At 41.4% G+C, this 22993-nt stretch overlaps 2 protein-coding genes across 7 annotated transcripts in view; one reads left to right on the top strand and one right to left on the bottom strand.

Moving 5' to 3' along the window:
- The window catches only part of NEK4 (NIMA related kinase 4), a 39965-nt gene extending 32683 nt beyond the window's left edge, over positions 1 to 7282 (bottom strand). For 2 of the 5 annotated variants that reach the window (XM_005310147.5, XM_042861736.2), the window contains exons 1-3: positions 7027 to 7282; positions 4020 to 4286; positions 2454 to 2651 (exon numbers count right to left, since the gene is read on the bottom strand). In XM_005310147.5, the coding sequence (XP_005310204.1) occupies positions 2454 to 2651; positions 4020 to 4286; positions 7027 to 7119 (558 nt within the window). In that variant the 5' untranslated portion in view covers positions 7120 to 7282. The remainder of the gene's footprint in view (positions 1 to 2453; positions 2652 to 4019; positions 4287 to 7026) is intronic. The other 3 variants (XR_010589439.1, XM_024099976.3, XM_042861737.2) reach the window with 3 other exon arrangements.
- A 1660-nt stretch (positions 7283 to 8942) lies between these two features.
- LOC101947815 (inter-alpha-trypsin inhibitor heavy chain H3) overlaps positions 8943 to 22993 on the top strand; it is a 35920-nt gene continuing 21869 nt past the window's right edge. For both annotated transcript variants that reach the window (XM_065553123.1, XM_065553122.1), the window contains exons 1-9: positions 8943 to 9121; positions 15934 to 15954; positions 17302 to 17468; positions 18270 to 18374; positions 18807 to 18969; positions 19971 to 20081; positions 21252 to 21377; positions 21460 to 21576; positions 22311 to 22479. In XM_065553123.1, coding sequence (XP_065409195.1) covers positions 9029 to 9121; positions 15934 to 15954; positions 17302 to 17468; positions 18270 to 18374; positions 18807 to 18969; positions 19971 to 20081; positions 21252 to 21377; positions 21460 to 21576; positions 22311 to 22479 — 1072 coding nt within the window. In that variant the 5' untranslated portion in view covers positions 8943 to 9028. The remainder of the gene's footprint in view (positions 9122 to 15933; positions 15955 to 17301; positions 17469 to 18269; positions 18375 to 18806; positions 18970 to 19970; positions 20082 to 21251; positions 21378 to 21459; positions 21577 to 22310; positions 22480 to 22993) is intronic.

Genomic DNA, 22993 nt, shown 5'->3' with positions numbered 1-22993 from the left:
AATCAAAATCACTGTCTGTGTAAGGGCCTTCTCTTACTGTGACAGTCTGAGGCCTGGTTCTTAGGCTAAGGCCTTCGGCTAAGCAGCAGAGGCCAGCCATAAACTGGGAAGTGAACGGTCACATCCTCACATTCCACACTAGTCACAATGAAATAAGGTGCTATTGGGCTGTTAGGAATACAATCCTGTCCTGATATTCCTATCACCTCCAGAGAAAGGGAAGAGCCTAGAAGATGCAAAAGGAAACTTAGTTTGATAGCATCCTGTCTGGCAAGAACTCACTTATCAATAGCTGGGATGTGAAATCCTCATTTCTGTATTGTTCTATCACTGTAGTCTCCACTTCCCTATTGCTTGTCTGTATAATCTCTGTCTGGTTCTGTGATTGTTTCTGTCTGCTGTATAATTAATTTTGTTGGGTGTAAACCAATTAAGGTGGTGGAATATAATTGGTTAAATAACCATGTTACAGTATGTTAGGATTGGTTAGTTAAATTTCAGTAAAATGATTGGTTAAGGTATAGCTAAGCAAAACTCAAATTTTACTATATAGTCTGCAGTCAATCAGGAAGTAAGGGGGGAATGGGAACAGGGAATGGGGGTGGGGGAATTGGAATCATGTTTCGCTAAGTGGGGGGGAATGGGAACAGGGACACAGGCAAGGCTCTGTGGTATCAGAGCTGGGAAGGGGGACACTGAGGAAGGAAACTGGAATCATGCTTGCTGGAAGTTCACCCCAATAAACATTGAATTGTTTGCACCTTTGGACTTTGGGTATTGTTGCTCTCTGTTCATGTGAGAAGGACCAGGGAAGTGAGAGGGTGAAGGAATAAGCCTCCTAACAAGGCTTGGGGGAAGGGATCCCGCACTCACCGGCAGTGGTGGGAAGCGGAGCACCCCGGCCCCAGCCCACCCTACTCCGCCAGCTCCCAGCCGCGGCGCTCCACTTCCCAACCCGAGCAACTATGGCTGGGTCCGGGGCAAGGAAAGTGGAGTGGGTGGGGCCGCGTCTCTCCGCTTCCCGCTGCCGGTGAGTGCCGGGGGCTATCCTTTCCCTGCACTCACCAGCGGCGGGAAGCGGAGCGCCACGGCTGGGAGCTGGCGGAGTACAGCAGGCTGGGGCCAGGTTGCTCTGCTTCCTGCCACTGCCAGTGAGTGCAGGGTCGCTGGGGAAGAGGCAGAGCGGAGGGAGTTGTCCGGGGCCCCACGCCCCACTGGGGATGGCCCTGCCCCTTGCAGGGGGGGCCAGCCGAGAGATAGGGCTGGTCGCCGGGGCTGGTGCTGCCACGTATGCAGCACACAGCTGCTTAGGGCACCATGAAATTTGGGGCAATTTGGTGCCCCAAATTTCATGGTGCCCTACGCAGCTGCATATGCCTAAGGACAGCCCTGCAATATTTCACATGTACATTTATTTAAAAGACTGTATAAGCCATAGGCGCCGACTTCTTCTGGTGTCAGTGGGTGCTCAACTCCTCTTCGCCCCCGGCCCCGCCCCCATACCAACCTCTTCCCCAAAGTCCCTGCCCCAACTCCGCCCCCTCCTACCTCCATTCCAACCCCTTCCCCAAAGTCCCTGCCCCAACTCTGCCCCTATTCGACTCCTTCCCCAAATCCCCACCCCTGCCCTGCCTCTTCCCCTGAGCACACCACGTTCTGCTCCTCTCTCTCCCTCCCAGAGCTTGCTACAGCTGTTTGGCAGCGGCAAACACTGGGAGGGAGGGAGGGGGAAGGAAGAAGCGGAGACATGGCACGCTGGGAGGAGGCAGAGGAGGAGGTGAGGCGGGGAGGCTGGGAGCTTGGCTGCCGATGGATGCAGAGCACCCACTAATTTTTCCCCATGGGTGCTCCGGGGCTGGAACACCCACAGAGTCGGCACCTATGTTATAAGCTAGGAGTATATTTGAATATTGAGCTACCTTCCCTTACATGTTCATCTCCATATTTGTAAATGCTTATTTGGTTTTTTTGGTTTGTTTTCTTATTACATACATAATAGCAATTTTAAAGATAAAGCCTTTCACAATTATCTTAGGCTTCATATGTCAGTGTCCTAACATAAAAATCTTTGTTTAAATGTCTTTGCACTGGAATTCTAACTTACATTGGTAGAGTCGATTGACAAAAATCTGGTCCTAACAAATTAACACAAGTTGACAATTCACGTACACTAAAGAAAACTAAATTCCTTTAAGATAGCTTTTTGTGATTAATTTCTTCCCCCGTGGGTAATAGTAAAAAAAGGCAGCAAAAGTTAATCAGCAGTCCCCAAAAAGTGCTTTTTACACAGGCATTACTTTCATAACACAAGATAGTACTGCTCTATGATTAACAGGTGAGCCAACAAAATAACTCGCATTATCTTCTAGATAATTTATAAACTTCTCAGAGTTTAAGGCTCCCTTAAGTCAACTAACACAATTGGGGCCAATATTTGCATCAATATACTTTACCTTGTAGTTGTAAGGTTTGTTGGAGAACAGTTCAGGACTCATATAATAAGGTGTGCCAATGAGAGTACTGGCCATATCATACTGATTTTCTAACACTCTGGCTATTCCCAGATCTCCCACTTTGATTATATTTGTCCTGGTCAGGAAAACATTTTGAGTTTTGAGATCTCTGTGTAGAATGTGTTTTTCATGTAAATACTGAAAAACAAAGTATTTCAAGCAAGTTAAACAGTTAATTCCTTCTTTTCCTCTGACCAGAGTCAAAAAGGAAAAAGTACAAATGCAACAAGAGTCACTATACAAGAGATGAATTACAGTTAATATCATACTAATCTGTTCATGTTAACATATGTATATACACAACTTGGTTATTTCTTTAGTTTAATGTGCCTATATAGAAGCAAAACGTGCAAAATTAAGGCTGAAGCTCAGTCCTTAACTCACTCTCCACTGTGTTTTATTGCAATTGATTTCAGACCCAATCCTGCAGTTCTAGTAAGGAATTTTGTCTGAATTAAGGACTGTATGAAGTCAGTGGGAATTTTGCCTGAGTAAGAATTGCAGGATTAGGCCTATGATGAACAAGATCAGATGCTATTGGGGACATCTGCATTCCTAGCCACAAACAAACGTAGGAATGGCCATACTGGGTCCATCTAGCCTAATATCCAGTCTTCCAATAGTAGCCAATGCCAGATGCTTCAAAAGGGAATGACAAGAAGAGGGCAACCATCAAGTGTTCCACCTCCTGTCACCCAGCCCCAGCATCTGGCAGTCAGAGGCTTAGGGATATCCAGAGCATGGGACTGCATTCCTGACCATCTTGGCTAATAGCCATTGGTGGACCTATCCTCCATGAACTTATCTAACTCTTTTTTTAATCCAGTTATAGTTTTTGCTTTCACAACATCCCCTGAAGACAAGTTCCACTGGCAAGTTAAAAATAGAATTTTCACTCCAACATCCTAGTTTCCTCCATATCGTCTTTAAAAAAAATCTTTATTATTGTAATGATTTTTTTGTGATTTGATTCCCTTTACATTTTTAAAATGTAACAGACTGAAGCAGCTTCCACTAGAACTTATGAGTTAATGGTCTGGAAATTTTCACTTAAAACGTGACTTAATTACAGGAGCAAAATAAGAAGGTTTTTTGTCCAAACACTTCTTGGTTAAAATTAGTTTTTAAGACGTTATCAATAAGTTTCAGCACAGAGAAAATGTGTATAATTGAGTTGCAAACCCCTGTAAACAGAGGGTTATGAATAACAGAAACAGCCCCTTAATTAGAACAAAACTTGCTTATATTCAGAACTCAATTGTAATTGTAGCCCATAACTATAAACTGCCAACCATCATGTCACATTGTCCACAATACTGAAATGATGGAGGTAAAGTATACAACAGCAACTCTTTTTCTACATGGCTACCTTAGGTTGACATTGATAATCTGTAAGCAAAGTTAACACATCAAAACTAGAATTAAGGGTTTTTTTAATGGAAAGCAAGCAAAAACAGACCTATTTCTTTTAAAACTAAGAAGTTATATGTTACAGTATATTAATACCTGCAATGCCATGGCAATCTGGACAAACCATTCCACCACCTGATTCTCTGGCAAAGGTTTGCCTTTCTGCTCTTTAAGTTTATGATACAGGTCCCCTCCTTCACAGAAGCCCATGACAATATATAACAGGCCATCTTCCCCCTCCCAAGACTCCCTATAGGTGACTATGTTGGGGTGTTTCAGCTGAGACAACAACTGGGCTTCTTGTTCTGCTGCTTTTCTCTCTCGGCTGGATGCATGTTTAAGGTTTAGCTTTTTAATGACATACTGCAGAGGAGGAAAAAAAAAAGATTTATAATGAAAACATCCAAGCTATTATTGAAACACACTGGCAAATTCTAAAAATATTTTAAAAAATTGTTTTATAGAGTTACATTTAACAGTGTCCATTATGTTGTAAGAATGGAACAAATGTCTTCCCCTCACAAATACACAAAACTGAAATTTAAAACTTTACATATATTATAATTTTAAATCTAAATGCCACCATTTGTATTTTCTTCAGGTAGGCATTTACTGGTATTATCCTTGCAATTTGCCTTCTTGACCATCCCTAATGTCTATCCTAGTGCTAATCTGCAATAGTTATTAAGCCATCTGCAAATTAGAGAGGTAGTTGTCACGGAGTTTGGGGGAGACAAGGCCCTGCACCCCCAGGTTCCTGCGATTCACCATGACTCTCAGCTAGCCAGTAAAACAGAAGGTTTATTTAGACGACAGGAACACAGTTCAAGACAGGTCTTGCAGGTACAGACCACAGGCCTCCCTCAGTCAGGTCCATCTTCGGGGGCCAGGAGGTCTGTCTGGCCTCCCCTCCATTTTCCCAGCCAGCTCCAAACTGAAACTCTCCAGCCCCTCCTCTCCCTTTGTCTCTTTCTCAGGCCAGGAGGTCACCTGATCTCTTTGTTCTTCAACACCTTTAGTTGGCAACTTTGCAGGGGAGGGGCTCAGGCCATTAGTTGCCAGAAGACAGGGTATCGGCCATTCTCTGTGCAGACAGGATCACACTGGCCCCCTAGGGCTCTGCAACAATCACACACCCCTAGACACTTGAGAAATGCATAGGGCAAACTGAGGCACCCACACAGTATTCAGAGAAAACATTAAGAACATTCCCACTTCGTCACAGTAGTAATTGAAAATTTTGAAGGAGAGTAAAAACTGATCAGATCTTCCCTTTTGCTCTTTCCTATAATACAAGACACACTGAAGAAATTAAAAGGTGCAGTTAAAACAAATAAAAGGTAATAATACTTCTTTTTACATAGAGTGGTGGCCTTTGCACAACACTACATGCTAAATTGTCCAAGAGATCAAAAGTCCGAATCAGCCTGTTACATAAAATTGCCTTTAAAATTTGCTTACTTTCAGAAGCAAACTATGGTACAAACTGGACTGTTTACATTAAAAAGAACTGTGATAAGGGCTCAAGGCTCCTGCTAAAGTCAATGGTTGGCATGATAACGAACTGAAAGATTCTACAAGTGACGGGAAATGTTTGTAGTAGAAATAACCGCAATGTATTATGATTGGTTAATTTTAATAGAATGAGGATGCTACCCCTTCTTGGAGGAGTCATTAAAGAGGGGCCATAGGGTGTATGGAATGGAAGAAGCAAGCTTTACCCACATGGCTACCACCTCCAGTGTCTCCAGGGACCAACCATGAGACCATTGGGCCTTTGCTGTCCTGATCCTGAAAGACATCCTGACCAGACAAGATCAAAGAAAGGGAACCAGATGACACCACCACCTCCATCAGCTTCAGCTAAATCGTGAACGTAACATGGAACATGAACCTTAGATTCCTCCCTCATGTTGTTTTCCTTCCCCACTTTATTTCTTCCGTTTTCTAAGCCTGCTAAGATACCATTCACAATGCTGTTGTGACTCTGTGACAAGAGGGGCACGCTAAAACAATGCCTTAAACGCAATGACTTAAACTTTGCCAGTGTTGAATGTGCCAGATCTTGTAGTAGCTGATATAATCATGTACTGTGCCTATGTTTCTCTAGCAATGAGGCTGCAAGTGAAAGTCAGCACCAGAGACAGAAACTGCATTTTCTATTTTTGTAATTCTTCTCCCCCTTTTGAGTGTTTGTCCTAAAGAATCAGATTAAAATATCTCAAAACCTTCTATTTTAATCCCCAAAGGGCAGTTAATATCATCTTTAATACCATCCAAAAGACTATCAAAGCAGGGTTTTTTTCCCCTCATGAAAGCCTCTATACAGCTAAAAGAAAAGGAAATTGTTAAAATGAAAATCCAATTCTTTAAATTTTGAATTTTTTAACTTGTCTTTTTCTATTTAATAAAACTTTTAAAATGTTATAATGATGGCATTAAACCAACAATTATTTAAAATGATAAACAGTTAAGTATGGTCTGTGGTAACATTTTAACATAGCGAACAAGGGTTTTATCAACATTTTCTCCTTTGTTAGGACCGAGATAACCCTTTAGCAACAAAATTGTAGCCAATTTGTATAATCCAGGAGATCAGCGCTAAACATCATGGCTGGACAATTTTGTGACTGATAACCTTTTTGTAACAGGTTCTGAGATAAGGATAATAAAATCTCCATGCTTTAGAGCATAAATTCTCGCAAGGGTCAGGAAGGAATGCCCCCTTGCAATGCATAGCAGGCTAAATGGAATCACAGAATCAGGTATTGGTCCACACTGGAGGCTGAGCTGGAGCAAGAGGAGAAAGGACGGTCTTGCGGTCAAGGAACTGGACACGAACACAAACCAACCACTCCCCTAAGCACGCAGGGGGGTGGGAAGGGGAAAACCAGACTCCCCTGCATCCTCGCACTCCTCCTCACACCATTCTCGAAAGGCCCGGGGGGTGTGTGTTACAATCGGGAGAGAGACAGACTCCGCTTCCCCAGAACCCCCACTCCCCTTCACCAGGCTCCGGGACTGAGACGGGGGTCGGACCCGCCACAGGCCCCGGGTCCGAAGGGGAAGGTCGGAGCCCTCCCGCGGCCAGCTCCCCGGTTACCTGTCTGTTGTCCTGCCGGTGCCGCACCAGGCTCACCTCCCCGTAGCTGCCCTTGCCCACGGCCCGCAGGAAGAAGTAGGCGGCCAGGGGCATCCTCCCAACCTCCGGCGGCCCCTCAGCGCTCGCGGGCCGGAGCCGCTAGGGCTCAGCTGCCCGGGCGCCTTGCGAACGTTACTGCTGCTGCCATAGAGATCGACAGGGGCCTCCCTCTACCATAGAAAGCACCGCACGTAAACACAAGCCCGCCTTCCTCTCTATGGTACAGCTTCTCACGTCACTGCGATGGCCACCTTGGATGTGGGCAACCTCCCTCAGTCACCTAAGCAGCCATTACAGATGTGGGCATCCTTCCTGGCGGCCATCTTAGAATTTGAAAATTAATGCCCCCAGTATTGGTGCTAGCAGCTAGTCTCTCTAGCGTGGGCCTGCTGATGTAGCCCATGCCACAGGTCTCCTGCCCAAATGAGGGGCTGTTCTGATTGTCTTCTGGCCTGGAGCCAAAACTCTTCACCTGAGTGGCACAAATGAAGAGGAGAGCAGCATGTGCTTCCCTACACACCCTCTCAGGGCAGCTGAGTTACCCAGAGACAGCAGGCCCAGCATGCACCCCTCCACCCCAAGCCAAGCAGCATGCGGCCCACCTAGAAGACAGGTCTCAGCATGCACCACTCCACCTCAGGCCTACACTGATGCAGTCCATCTAGGAGACAGGTCCTATCATGCAATGCTCCGCCTCAAGCTCACAGCAGTGCAGTCCACCTAGGGGACAGGTTCCAGCACGCAGTGGTCCACTTCAAGCTCACAGTAGTACAGTCCATGTAGGGGACAGGTCACACTTGCAGCACTCCACCTCAATCTCAGCAGGTGCAGCCTACCTAGGAGATGTATGTCTGGTACCAGCTAGATCTGCCTAAGGTGGGAAATTGAAAACCTATGATTTCCACCATAGCTACTCCCCTCTCTCGAGCCAAAGTTCTTTCGTCATAAGACGAAAAACAACCCTCCAGAACTGAAACCTCGTTTCTGTTCAGTGCCACTTTCACAGCTGCGGCACTGAAAGGCTTGAGGCTTTGGACAGATATTTAAAGTTGAGATTTTTTCCTCTTACAAAATACCTAAACTAAACACAATGTTATAGTTGAAAATTTACACCTCTATCATGGAAATAGTTAAGCATAAACCTGACTATTCACACACACACAGTTAGGTATGTGCTTAAGTATTTTTAGGATTAGGATCTAAAATGTTAAAAAGTCAGTAGATTCTTAGTTACAACAGCTTTATCTCAGGATCCATATATCTTTAACCAGTTATCACTTATGCTGGAGAATGCTCCTTATTCCCCTTCTTGCCACATTTATTTGCCTGATTTACATCAAATTATATTTAACTAAATAATTCCTGATCTACCAACCTGCCACTTCTGGATTGGATAAGGCTATAGGTGTCTCCAGCTCATGAGAAAGTAAACAGCAGAAGGGCAGGAACATGGAAGAAAGTTTTCTAAGCCATAGAGGGGTAGGTACTTACATTTTTTTATTAAAGCTAATGTTTATATATATAATACACAGGTTAAGAAATGAGTGTCTGTACATCTGAGTATAGTTACTGCATTGGGGTTTGGACCTGTATGTGGAAAATGGGCAGAAATATGTGGAAGATGGGTTGGATGCATGTGTGCAAATGTAAGGCTAATGTTAGAACCATAATGGAGATTTGATTTTGTGACATTCAGTCACTCAGGTATAATGCAAAATGTTAATTTGGAAGAGCGAATATATTTTCTCTCTTAACTGTAATGAAAATGTTGTTTTGGCAGAGAGATTTTGCAAATCATTTTCTACAAACTTTGTTATCACTTCAAAAGTTCACTATTTGCTTTTTTCCCATTTGCCTAATGTTTAACCCCTTTTTTCACATTTGGTTGTTTATTAACAGACAGTAAACAGGGTACTATTTATTAGCACGTAACCCTTAAAGTAGAATTGCTCATTTTTCCAAGATGGAAAACCATCTGTTGTTTTACATTTTATTGGCATTGATTCCTGCGCTTGAAACATCAGACTTTTTTATAACACCTTTCAGGAACATCAAGGTAAGTAACTAAAATCCACCAGGTAGCTACTGCTTCCATGATTCATGCACCACTGAATGCACTAGGACCTAGGGTGGCCAGATGTCCCAGTTTTATCGGGACGGTTTTGATATTAGGGGCTTTGTCTTACATAGGACCCTATTGCCCCCCATCCCTGTCCCAATTTTTCACACTTGCTATCTGGTCACCAAATTAGGACCTTTGCCATTGACTTCTAGGGACACAGAATTAGACCTCAAGCAAACTGGGCAGGCATGCACCTCCTATGCTTCCAGTTGAAGCAGGTGTCCCTGCTGTTCTGCTGGATATAGTGGTTATGCCAGGCAGATAGGGTCCTTGCATACTTCTGAATGAACCAGGTAGGTTAAGCCGAGAGAACTCCCTCTGCTGTTGAACTTAACATGAAAATGGACACTTCCCTACCTGTTGAATTTATGAGGTAATTGAGGCAGTTGATCATCTGTTGGGCTGCACAATGCTCCTGAGTCATCTATTGTAGAAACTTCTGTATTTCTGTTTTTAAATCACTATCACTTTCCTTACTCATAATAACCTTCCTCTGTTCTTCTGTCCTTCCATCCCTCACCCAAATATAAAAGAAGATGTTTTCAAGGTTTTTGTTTTTACAAAGGTAGAATAATAACTGTAGCACCTGATTATTGCACCTGAAAAATAAAACAAAATATTGGGGGTAAAAACCAACCAAAGAATATTAGATATCAGAGAAACAAAATATTTTTCTGGTGATCATGTCCATTACCTGGGTGCCAGGACAGCATTGTACCCTTCAGTGTATTTTATGACAATATGGCAGAGCTTCCACCACATCTCTACGGGACACTTTTTTATACTTGACTAGATTTCAGTGTAAGAAAATGCTTCATGATATTCAGTCCAAATATTCTTTTTGCTCCATTTTGTGCCACTACGCCTAACAACAACAAACAATTTTTCTTCCTTCTCTGTGTTTCCATGTTTCAAAGACTTGTAGATGGTTATGGTAAGCTCCGTTTGGTAGCACTGTTGTCTCAGGGGGTAGGGTAGAGAGTTAGACCACTTCATTTCCATTGACTGGTTGTATATACTTTAGCAAGTCTCTTAACCATTCTGTGCCTTAGTTTCCTTGTCTATAATGTTTATCCACCTTTTCAAAGTACTTTGAGATGCATGACAGAAAATGCTCTTGAAATGACATGTATTATTATTTAGAGAGACGGTGGGGGAGGTAATATTTTTTTATTGGACCAACTTCTGTTGGTGAGAGAGACAAGCTTTCGAGCTAACACAGAGCTCTTCTTCAGGTCTGGGAAACTAACCCAGCTACAACAACACTATATACAAGTTCCATTATTTAGTCATTATGTAACACAATTATAAAGTTGTACCTGTTTCCTGCTCTCTTCATAAATTAGATTTGCCCATGACACTTAATAATTGTTATTGTTCTCTGTATTTCCTCTGATGCTGAAACCTTTCTGAATTTAAGATGCCCACAGCTCTATGCTATATTCCTGGTAAGGTATATGCAGAATCCTGTAAAGAGAAGAGCTGATTGTCCAATGTGGTATGCCACTTTTATGATGATATAATTCCATTGAAATAATGGAAATCTTTGTGTGGCATAGCGGTTCCTTCCCACCCCATTCCTGGCCCCCTGGGAGTAGGGCGTATGGCTCGAGGGACGGGGTGTGACAGGAGCAGCTCTGTCCTCTGGTAATCGCCAACTGCCATTGGGGCCACAGGCAGACAGGTGTGATTTAGAGCAGCTCTGGGTCTGCTCTAACTTGCTCTTGGGGGCCAAACCAACCCCAGGATCAGAGGTGCCATAAAACTCCCTTTGCACCTCCACCCCCTGCAGCTGTGCTAGGGCACAAAGTAAAATTGTCAATGGCAAAGCTTCTACTGGATAGACAGCCTTGGAAATTGAAGTCCTCTGCTTATTCACTGCATGGGTAGCAGTAGTACAAGCTTCCTTACACTACCTTATTTATCAACTTAGCTTTGGAGGAACCTCATATAGGTGTATCGGGATTTTCAGTTTTCATGGCCTAGTAATTTCTTGGAGAAGTATAGTTCTTACAGAAACTATGATAAAGATATGTGAATGTAACACTTTTGCCAGGTGGAGTCGGCAGCAATAAGGGCTGGGTTCAATATCTAGGAGTTTCTCTGAACAATATAAAATAGAATTGGATATCTGAGAAAACTAAACACCAACCCAAAAGGCAGTACTTCTCCACTCACAAGCATCGAGTCTGTGTATAACAAAAGAAAACTTTTAACCAACTCCCCTTTCCCTCCACTGCATCCCACTCACACTTGGTTATCCCTGTCCAGCAAAGACCCAGAGTTCAGAGCTGCGTTCACCTGAGTTCACCTCCGACTCCTGTAAGGGGCGGGGGGAGGGAGGGCATCGAGCAATATCTCTGCTGCTGCCACTTGCCTCTGCAACTGGCTTGCTGCTGCTTTTTCTGCCACCACTTGCCACTGTAATTTGCTGCTGCTCACCACTGCTGCTGCTGTATTATTTCTACTACCATCATTTAGCCCAGCTCTTAGTGATTTCACTGGATAGTGGGGAACCTCTCTGCTGCCACCTTAGTTATTTTTCACTGCAACACTGTCCCCACACCAGTTCTAAGGCTTAGCCCTAGACCTGCTCATCAGTGATTTCAGCTCTTGTAATCATGAACAGAAACAAGGACTCTCAACTGAATCCAGTCAGCTCTGTCTTTAAACACTAGAGAGGGGAGGGATTTTAGGCAGAGTCCATATCCTCAGGAACACGTGTTCTTCCACCCTCTCATTTTCACTGGGATTTAGCATCCCTACCTTCTGCTTAGCAAGTGGGGTTCAGTTTAGGGGAGCAGGCTAGGTACAGTTCTATTGCCCTTTACTCATACAATAAAGATAACATTTCATTACCCCTGCATTTAATACTAACATGAGCTGTAACCCCAAACCAGCCAAAACTGAACCCTTCTGCAAAGCAGTTCTGTCTGGTGAACACCCAGGCAGAATAGGTGTATCTGTGCCTGAAGTCTTTTTCCCCAGGGAAAAGCTCATTGAGACCCTGCTTGTCCCTCTCTTTTATGAATCCACAATCAAAATTTTTTAACTGGATACACTATAGAGCTGAAGGTTGTAAGTGACTCTAGGCAGGAAAACCAACATTTCATGGTGAAAATAACAACTGTTTTGGTTTTGTGAGAAGTGGTACAAGCAAAAAATAAAAATAAATTCTTTGCCAGTGGAGTGGATTTTTTCACATGGCTTTAAATATAAGTCTAGTAGACAGGTCACCCAGTTGGCTGTAATATAACCGAAGAACAGATTTTAAAAGTGTCTTGAAGCTGTTTTTTTCACTATATGGAAATTCAAAGTCACTTGACATTTCAGAGTAATTCTAACTTTTCACTCCCTGGAGTCTGTACCTCAGTGCATGACTTATAAAGTTGCAATTATTATTTGCAATGAGTGGGTGCATGTAATCTCTGGTGTATTTTCAGAGGGCTATAGCCAGGACCTTCCACTTAGATGAAGCACAGAGGAAAGTTACAAGAGCAATGCTGGGAAATTTTGATGTCAATTGTATTAGAAGTAGTAGTAATAAAAGTTATGTATGTAATGCCTAACAGTTACACAGGGTGAGACACATTCTCTACTCCTTGTTCTAAGACAGATAAAACACAGGACAACGGTCCAGGGAAAGGAGAGATGAGATTATAAGCAAGAAGGTAGGGAGAAATTGCTGAAGGAGGAATATGATGAAGAAAAGGCGCTCTTAATAGAAAATGGATATTGTCTGTCTCAGGCATAGTGGGCAGCACAGTCAAAGGCATGAAGCTGATCCCATGAAAGAGACAAAGGCAGCAGTAAGACAAGGTGCTTTTTATGAGATTTGGGACCTAATACAACTTTCATTCCTTCCATTGATTTGAAGTTAATTGAAAGACTTCAATGAGAGTTGAATAGACCTGTAGGAAGCAAATTAAGGAGTGGGTGGAAATGGCCTGTGTTATGCAGGATTATCATAATGAAACCAGATTATCATAACGATTCCAATTTGAAAATCTACAAAATGAAAACAGTAGTAAGTGGATCAAGATTAAATAGAGAGTGAGGACAAGGAGTTCGAATATGACATAGTCAGAAGCAGTGAGGCAATGAAGGTATTGAAGGATAGATGTGTGAGACATGCTCAATGAGGAGAAAGGAGGAGGACTTTAACAGCAATATTTTGGATAGCGTAGAGAGGAGAGAAGAGAGGGGAGAACTGGAAAAGAGGAGGTTACAGTTATCAAGGTGAAAGATGACTGAGTTGTAGCAGTGAGGACAGTAATAAAAGGGTGTATTTTGCTGATATAATGAGGTGACAGGACTTTGAGAGATTATGGGCGAGATGGGTGAAGAAGAATCAAAGATGACACTGAGACCGTGAGACAGGAAGGAGAGTTCAGTTTTCACTAGGATAGAGAGACAGAGAAAGGGGATGAATAGGAAAGAAATTCAATTTTGGAAAGATTGAGTTTGAAATGGCAGTTGGGCATTCATAAGTAGACATCTGAGTCACACCTGGAGAGGTGAGACTGGACAGAGGTATATATAGGAATCACTTGCATGGAGGTGGCAGTTGAGAACATAAGAGTAGTTGTGGTGCCAGAGAGACAGAGTAGGTAGAAATAAGATTCTAGCCAGACAGAAAGCATTCTCCAGTGGTTAGGGCACTAGCCTAGGAATTGGGAGACCTGTCTTCAAGTCTCTGTTTTCCATGGTCTTCTTCCTTTGTAACCTTGGGCAAGTCACTTAGGTCCAGCTCTCAAATGTATTTGGGCATCTAGTTCCCCATTGGTAGGTGACTAAATACTTTTGAGAATCTAGGTGTCTGACTCTCAGTTCTCCATCGGAAAAATGGGGGTAATAGCATTGCCCTACCTCACAGGGGTATGTGTGTGAGGATAAATCAATTAAAGACCATGAGGTGGTACTGTGGTAACATGGGGCATATCCATACCTTCTATAGTAATATGTCGGTTAACATCTCAATATATTTGCTTCCATGTTAGGTAGAGTGCATAAATATGACAAGCCAGTTTTCCAAAAACAGAATGTCACCAATAAGACTTTGAACCAAGAGAAAGAAGGAATTTGTGATCAAAATTCCTGGCGTTCATTTTGAAATAGTGACCTTCCCTGACCTGTAAAATTGCCTTTTTTCTTATTTGCACAGCCCACCTACAGTGGGAGCAAACATACTGATTTAAAATAAACATTAATTTCTGGAAACCTCTCTATGTTTACACCCTTTCATAGTGACCTCATCCACCACCATGGTCCAGCAGAAATACTGTCACTTATAACAGTGGTTCACAAACTGGGGGGCATGCCCCGCTGTGGGGCGCAAGAGGTTCTCTGGGGGTGCACAAAGAAACTGAGATCCCACAGATCCTGCAGGACCTGCTGCCATAATAGCGGGAGTGGGATAAAAATAGAGTGAGTATTGCAGTATAAAAATAGAGTGAGTACTGCGGGGTGGGACAGGAGCGGGATTTAAAAAAACAGTCCTCCTGCACCGTAAATGACATAAACGCCCTGGCCAGCAGCCACTGCTATCTGGCCACCAGCTTTGAAGACAGCACTGCCGCCAGCAGCAGCACAGAGATAAGGGATTACCTCAGATTACAAGTAATAGAGTGGGGCACAACAAATTCTGTGAATGGTAAAGGGAGGGTGCGACTGGAAAAGTTTGCGCACCACCGACTTATAAGATGGTGTGAAAATTGTGGCCAGATGGGCTGAAGCAGCACAAATATATGGACAAGTAAGCTTCAAGGACGTATACATGTATGTCTAAATATTTTGAGTTTCACATAATTAGCTCAAATTTACAAACCCCCTTTCCCCCAGGGAGATTCCATTTCTTTAAAAAGGCCAAATTGCTCTCGATGTGGGAAGTACCTACCTAAAGGCCAGGAAACTGAGTTCCCAAACTGGAGTTTCTCTCTGATCATGCCATTAGGTGGACCAGGTTGTTCCCTGGGTGGAATGAAAAGGGGTTAAACCCTTGAAACCCATGGATCTTGGGACACTCAGAGGTTCTTCAATTATTTCTGCTTTGTGCAGCAGACAGGAGCATGTACAACCAGAGGTCTGTGCTATATGTTAAGGACTGAAGAGACACCCTCCCCCCAAACAAACAAACAATCCAGGCTAGTACGTGTGTGTCCTCTGTGTGGCATTTAAATTGTATTTAATTTTTCATTAGAATTTTTCTCTTTCCCCTCTCTCTTTCTTTCAGTTTGTCTGTATTTGTTTTTCATTCTGTCCCCATCTTTGCTCCTTTTTCAGTGTCTCCTGAGCAAAACACAAACCCAGCAACATTCAAGTTCTAACTTTCAAATCCACAATTGTTGAGACCCATTATTAGCTAATCAGGGCCGCAGGGTTTGGCACCTTATAAACAGAATAAATGGGCCAGATCCTGAATGACTCACTCATTCTTTCTTGGGAAAAACTCCTATTGTCTCCCACTGACTGCTCGTATATACCCAGATTTAACTCCAGCACCCAATAACTTACCTAGAAATAACTTACCTGGCATATGGTACCAGAACACAAGGATGAATCAACCTTGAATTTACTAACTATGGGCTGGCTCTACATTGCTGACTCACACAAAACTACCATTTGATTTGGTAGATGCTAAAGTGCTATCTAGATGCTGAAGTGCTATCTAGATGCTAAGTAGGTTTATTTGTATGCATATTCTCACAATAGACATGAGACAATTTTTCAATTTCTTCTCTTTACAGAAGCGAAGTGCTGATGACTTGGTAAGTTCTCTTCTCATTTATAACTGAGGATATTGTACCAATTGAGGGTTTGTTTTTATCCAGGCTTCAGTGATGGTTTCAAATTTCAGTTAATAAAATACTCTTACTATTTTAAAGACTTGTGTCATACTACAATGAGCACAGCATGAGTAATTGTTATTTCTAGGTACACATGGTAAATGGTGCATGCTAGTCTCTGAAGAGTTTGGTTTAGTTAATCATAATATTCAGTAATATCCCAAATTCAGAGTCTGTCAGACTCTGTGCAGTAAAAAGAGAAGAAACAAATAATAGCTAATCCCATGTTGTATTTCAACAAATAATAAAACGGTTTGGCATTGTCTCTGCACCTCTACAGAAACATTTTATCTTCTTTTTAAGTATTTCATTCAAGGAAGGCAAGTGGCTTTATCTTTAAGGCTGATGCCAGTTGGCATTTAGACCCCAATTCAGCAGTCCATCCCACTTAAGCACAAATCTAAATACTTAGTGAATCAGCCAGGCTGCAGTCATCTATCTCCTCTCATCCCCAACTATAAGAATCCTGGGGCACTTCTAAATATTATTCTTGCACAAAGGGTACATGTTGTTGCTGAAGAGTTACCTAAATAGTTGTAGCTATCTATTTAGCTATGTGCTTATGTAGCCCCATCACCATAGTAAATGAGCACCTCCCAAGTATTTGAAAAAGATACAGTAACAATCTTCCTCCCCCATTACTTCCTTCCCAGCATGTGGAAGAAATAGCTCCTGTTTTAAGTGGTCCACAGGCCTTGTGATGGATCTCTATTTAGGGGGTGAATTTTTCCCTTAGAATATCAAGGAGGATAACCTGAAATGAAATTGAGTCTATATGTGGCACTTTTATACAAAGGCACTTTTAGGTGTGTGCTGCACGAGCCAGCCATTCAGCTGCTGTTTACAGCAATCATTGGTATCAGAAGCCAGAGGTATATTGTTGTGTACACCCAATACTGAGCATGCACAGGAGTTATGGATGCAATAAAATAAAATTAGTTCAAAATGTTATAAATACCTGAAAGTAGGAGCTTATAGTAGCAGTGCCAGCTCAACTCTAGAGATAACATTTTGCTACTGAGGTTATAGTTACTGTTAGTAGAACAATTATTTTCACATACTAGCCCGATTGTGGACAATATTAAAAACACTCAAGCAAACTTCATTGTACCCTAGTGGTCCTGAACAAATACAGAACTTGTTCTTTTCTGTTATGCAGTGAAATGCTAGGACTCTCTACTATGATTATTTCTGTTTTATTGAATTATTACTGATTTACACAATGTTCAAATGTAACTGGTGGTTATTTTGCCATCTTTTATTCTTCAGATTGTCAATGGCATAGAAATCTATAGCATGAAAATTGACAGCAAAGTGACTTCCCGATTTGCCCACAATGTCATCACTAGCCGAGCTGTCAATCGTGCCAATGTGTCTAAGGAAGTGGTTTTTGATGTGGATCTCCCTAAGACAGCCTTCATTACCAATTTCAGCATGTGAGAAGAACTTCTATTTCTAGCACGGTCTAAGAATCTGTCTGGGTTTAATACAGAGAAATATAGACTGGCAGCATTAAGAATCTGAACTGAATCTTTATTTTTACTTTACTATTAGGTTGATTTTTAAATGTTATTTGGACAAAGTTAATGATACAAATATAGATGCAGGGTATTTGTGGGACCTTCAGACAGTTGTGCATTTGTGGATAAGATCACTAATTTGCAATTTTTTTCTACCCATCTGCAGAGGCCTAAAGGAAAATTTCCAGAAATACCACTTGTTCAAACCTGGGATCTCTAGAAAGATGTTCCATTGCCTACAGTTTTTCCATCATGACATTATAACTTAATTTATTCCATTATTGTAGAAGCAATATTTGAACATAGTAGCTGAAAGCAGATGAAGGCCAAAAAATGGAGGAAAATATCACACCTTTTTGTCTTTAGTTACAGTATATCATCTGGTGTCATTGTTCAAAACACGATATTCACAATGCCATGGTATAGGAGTTTGCCAAAGATTTGAATAGTGGTTACCATCAGCCCAATATTGGGCTCTTTTATTTTCAGAGGAGGAATTGGTCTTGATCTGGTAAGGTGTAGAACTCTTAACTCCAACTGAAGTAACTGGAAATTGAAGGTGTTCATCACCTCACAGGAAGTGCTCAGCACTTGGCAAGATCAAATCTAGAAACTGCTTGTTAGCAAACAAGATAATGAACAGAGGATAATCAATAATAATGTTTTCATGTGTCAATACAAATCATTCAGCTAAATTAGATACTTTTTCATCTGTAGGACAATTGATGGTGTTACCTATCCTGGGACTATAAAAGAAAAGGAAGTTGCAAAAAAGCAATATGAGAAGGCTGTTTCACGGGGACAGACTGCGGGTCTCGTCCGGTAAGAATACTTACTTACAGTGGGCTTAAACTTTTCATTTCCATATTCCAGCATCCTATAGCTAAAAATGAAATTAAGAATATATTTTATAGCCTCTGTTAAAAGTTCATACTTTATATGAAAAAAGGATATTGGTTATAATGTAATAGAGACATGACTTCTGATTGGTCAGGGGATATCCATTATTGTGAAAGATTTAATTATGCAACCCTACTAATTGAATAATACATACTCATGTGATTAGTCCCACTCAGCTACCTGTGTAAATGCTTCTCAGTATGAGTTAGTGATAAAGAATGAGACCCAGAAATCTCATTTCTCTTGTATTCATTTTTGTGGGCCAGATTATGCCTGGCTCTTGAGCAGGCGCACAATAGGAGAGAAAGGACAAGCAGCCTTTTTTCTTATTTGTAATTAGTTTAACATTTCTAGGGCTTCTGGGAGAAAAACTGAAAAGTTCACTGTTTCAGTCAACATTGCAGCAGCCAGCAAAGTCACTTTTGAGCTCACCTATGAGGAACTGTTGAAGAGAAACTTTGGAAAATATGAGATGCTCATTAAAGTAAAACCAAAGCAGCTCATCAATCACTTTGAGGTAAATGGCATTGTGAATTAAATTGTACCTTGCAGTGGTTACATTCTGTAGTTACAGAAACTCAAGATGCATTGAAATCTTGTGCATCTTTTGGAATATATGCATAACAGATGAAGCGGGATACTGTGTTTGTCCACAGCAGTTCACAATTGAAGGGAAGGTCCCCAACCAATATCTTGTGGGCAGTGGTGATTATGAACCAGGTTGAAAGCCTCAAACAATGTATTTTATTACTGGTTTGCATACATAAGCTTCACTAGTTGGGACAAGCAATAAGCCCTACAAAATTAGGATCTATTGGAGAGTGGGAAAGTCATTAACACAACTGAGAACAGGATTAACTTGAGACACTCCTCTCACAAATGCCTTAATAGAATAGCCCAAACCTTGATCAAACTGATGCCAAACAATGCTGCCTGAATTCATAGAGACACACCAACTGTACCCTAGGATTCAAACCAAGGTCTCTTCAGTGCCAGAGGTTGTTTGAACACTCTCTTTATCTGCCCTGCTAAAATCTACCTGTAGTTCAATAGCTTTCTCTCATGTGTGCCCAGGAGATGCTTTAAAAGGATATACTCTGAAGATGGTCATCAAAAAATGCTTAAATCATTATATGCAGCACTATGCAGAAGAACAAAACCATACTGCAGCATAAACAAATAATAACCAGATATGGCCTCCTGGTACTGGCAGTATGGTATTTTCAGAGGAAATTAGTGGTTCTTCAATATCTGACCCAAATTCTTGTGAGCAGTTAGTAAAACAGCAACTTTCAGTTGTGTTTCTTTTTTAAATCTCCAGGTGGAAGTTAGATAGGTCACATCTAACTACTTGAGGATTTCTGATTCAAATATGAATGCTACTTTGCATTATAAAGGCAGATTTCCCCTTTACTAAGAAATTCCTTATTCTGCATATAGAGTTGCTCATTGTCCTCCACCTAAGTTGTTATAGTTGTGGGTTTATCTATGACAGTGTATTTTCAATGAATGTTTCAGATCCAGGCAAACATCTTTGAACCCCAAGGTATCAGTGAGCTGGAAGCACAAGGAACATTCATCACCAATGACCTGTCACAAGTTATTAAAAAATCTTTCTCAGGAAAAAAGGTACAATGGCTAATAACCTTAGTAGAGAATGAATTTGTTATATTTTTTCTGCATTCTAACAAAGTCAGCTCATTATGAAATAATACATCAGCACAATATATTGGGTTAATGCAAACGTAAATGTATTGTACTGTCCAGTAGTGGGGCTGGATGGGATAATACAGCTCTTTTCCATCTCTAATTTCTATAAGGCCTCTCTTCCCAGGGTTGCTCTAAATCATGCCAGTTTATAACAGCCTTCTATGGATTATTACACTAGCACAGAATATCCAGGTGCTCTGGCCATGCCCTTTCCCTCCTTCCCTCCTATTAAAACCCCTCAACTGGGGCCAGGAAAGGAGCTGACCTAAAGGAATTACACATGCTTTATATGAACCAAAGTGCATGGGGCGGGTCCCTTTGCCCTCTGGCATTACAGGGTATTCTTTAGGGGCCACCTACAGCCCTTTTATGTCACTGAAGGTGACATAAAGGAACCACAGAATAAAGAAAAATTCAGGAGATTGAATTTAAATTGACCCTATTGCTTTTTAAATAATTAAGTGTGAGGAAACAGGGTTTTAGTTCGAGACCTCGAAACTGAACCTTAGCCTACTGGTATTTCTGCTCTGACATCTACTTGTTGTTATTATTTGTTATATGTATTACAGTAGTGCTTTAGGCCAAGTCCCTTTGTGCTAGGCAGTGCACAGACAAAGAGGTGGTTCTTAGATAGGCAGGTGACTGACCCTTTTGCTGTTGTGCCCACATAGCTAGAACTTGCTGTCCATAAGCAGACACCTTGCATTTTACTTCCCCACTTTCAAACAACATCTAAAATCACCCCCTTTGCAGGAGCACTTTTTAGTATAATTGGTTTTGTATATGTGTATGATGATGTAGTTAATATTTTCATCTCTTTAACAGTTGCTGAGGAGAGGGCTTTATAATAATATTTTATTATTAATGCATTTTTATTACCTTGCATAAACTCCGTTACTCAGAATAATAAAATATTGACTTGGGTATAGATAACTTGTTTAAAATGGCATCTGTTTTATAAAACCCTGTTTTATCATATTGACTTTTACATTTCTGTACATACATTTGTCTAAAACACAAACCTTCTCATGTTTTGTATCTTACATTCATTTATTAAAGTTTGAGTCTAATGGGGGCTTCTGCTTTCAGGGCCATGTGTCTTTCAAGCCAACCATTGATCAACAGCGAACCTGTGCAAATTGTTCAACATCACTGTTGGATGGAGATTTTACAATAAAGTATGATGTGAAGAGAGACAGTCCAGGTGATTTACAGGTAAATTCAATACTTTACAATTTCATCTGGGCATGCTTAGTAAATTGAAGTCACATTATTTTACACATCTTCTTTTTTTCAGATTGTCAATGGATACTTTGTACACTTTTTTGCACCAACAAATCTTCCAAATTTTCCAAAAAACGTGATTTTTGTAATAGACATTAGTGGCTCAATGTCTGGAATAGGAATACAACAGGTAATTGATTACATTTACTATAAAGTCAGTCCTGGTGTGCCAGGTTCTAGGGAGCCTAGTACCCAGTGGAGGTACTAGACATTTCTTATCATGAGCAGGTGTTCAAAGTCTCAGCCTACGCCAAAACTATAATCATGGATGTTTTCAAGCTATATTTTTATATCTTCAAAATTCTAAACCAAAGTATCTATAAAAGGCCTCCCCACGCTCTGGGTATCCTGTAAGTTAAAACACATGTATAATATTGTCTGTTGTTCCCTTTTCTATATCTTTTGTACCCTCTTCCAGCCTGGGTGATGGGAAGCACCTTACTGTTAGAACTCCCCACTCCATTCTGATGCTCAGAATTTCTGTTTCTGCTGCTGCATATCAAGACCCAGGCTCTGGTGCTTAAGATCTCCTCCCCAACCCAAATGTTACTATTGCTTAGAACTAACCTCTCCCGCTCAGCATAGGTGATGATTGTTCAAGTGATCCTATCATAGGGCCTGATTTTCATCTCATCTACACAGATGTTATGCTGGTGTAACTCACTGATTTAACTGGAATTATTCCTGATTGACAGTGGTACAACTGAGGACAGAATCAGGCCCAGAGTTTTTCACTATCCACTATATGAATGTTCAGTGAAAAATCCTCAGAAACAAATCATGTAAAAGCTGTAGGCTTTCCTTTGTTATTCAATATACCCACATCAGTTTCATTCATTTAAACTTGTGTTTATTTACTTATAGACAAGGGAAGCACTTCTTAAAATATTAGAGGATATTAGGGAAGATGACTACTTTAATTTTGTACTGTTTGGTTCCGATGTACACATTTGGAAAGACACATTAGTCAAAGCCACTGCTGAGAATCTGAAGGAAGCAAAGGACTTCGTTCGAGCTATTGACACTCGAGGCAGTAAGTATTGTAGTAAACTTGCCAATAGGTGGTACTTCAAATAAATATTGAAGAAGCTAATACACAAATTCAGTCTGAGAATGGAGTACTGCAAGCTTTCATTCTAAAAATTGACTGGTTAAGAAGCACTACTATAGTTATATGTTTGTTTTGGGGTTCTGTGAAGGTTTTTGCAACCTTCTGAGAAAGAACTGAAAAACAGGCAAGTTTTAAACAGAAATCACAACCCCCCTACCCTAAAAATAGTGTGCGAATTCACCAGAGAGAGCAAAATTCATGTTACTGGAATTAGAAATTGAGAGCTGCATCCTTCAGTCATCAGTGATTTTTACCACATAGGTCTGAAGCACATGGCCAGTGGTTAAAATCGACAACATTGCAGTCACACAGTCAGTAACTTCAGTCTCAAATCCCCAGCATTTCTGGGTGAGTCTGAGAAATACCCCACCCCCCACCACACACACACTTCTGTGCTCATGGGCATACTTGCACACACACACACACACACACACAA

The sequence above is a fragment of the Chrysemys picta genome, chromosome 7 (assembly GCF_011386835.1).
Source record: "Chrysemys picta bellii isolate R12L10 chromosome 7, ASM1138683v2, whole genome shotgun sequence".
NCBI lineage: Eukaryota > Metazoa > Chordata > Testudines > Emydidae > Chrysemys > Chrysemys picta.
This window is presented reverse-complemented; position numbering and strand designations above follow the sequence as displayed.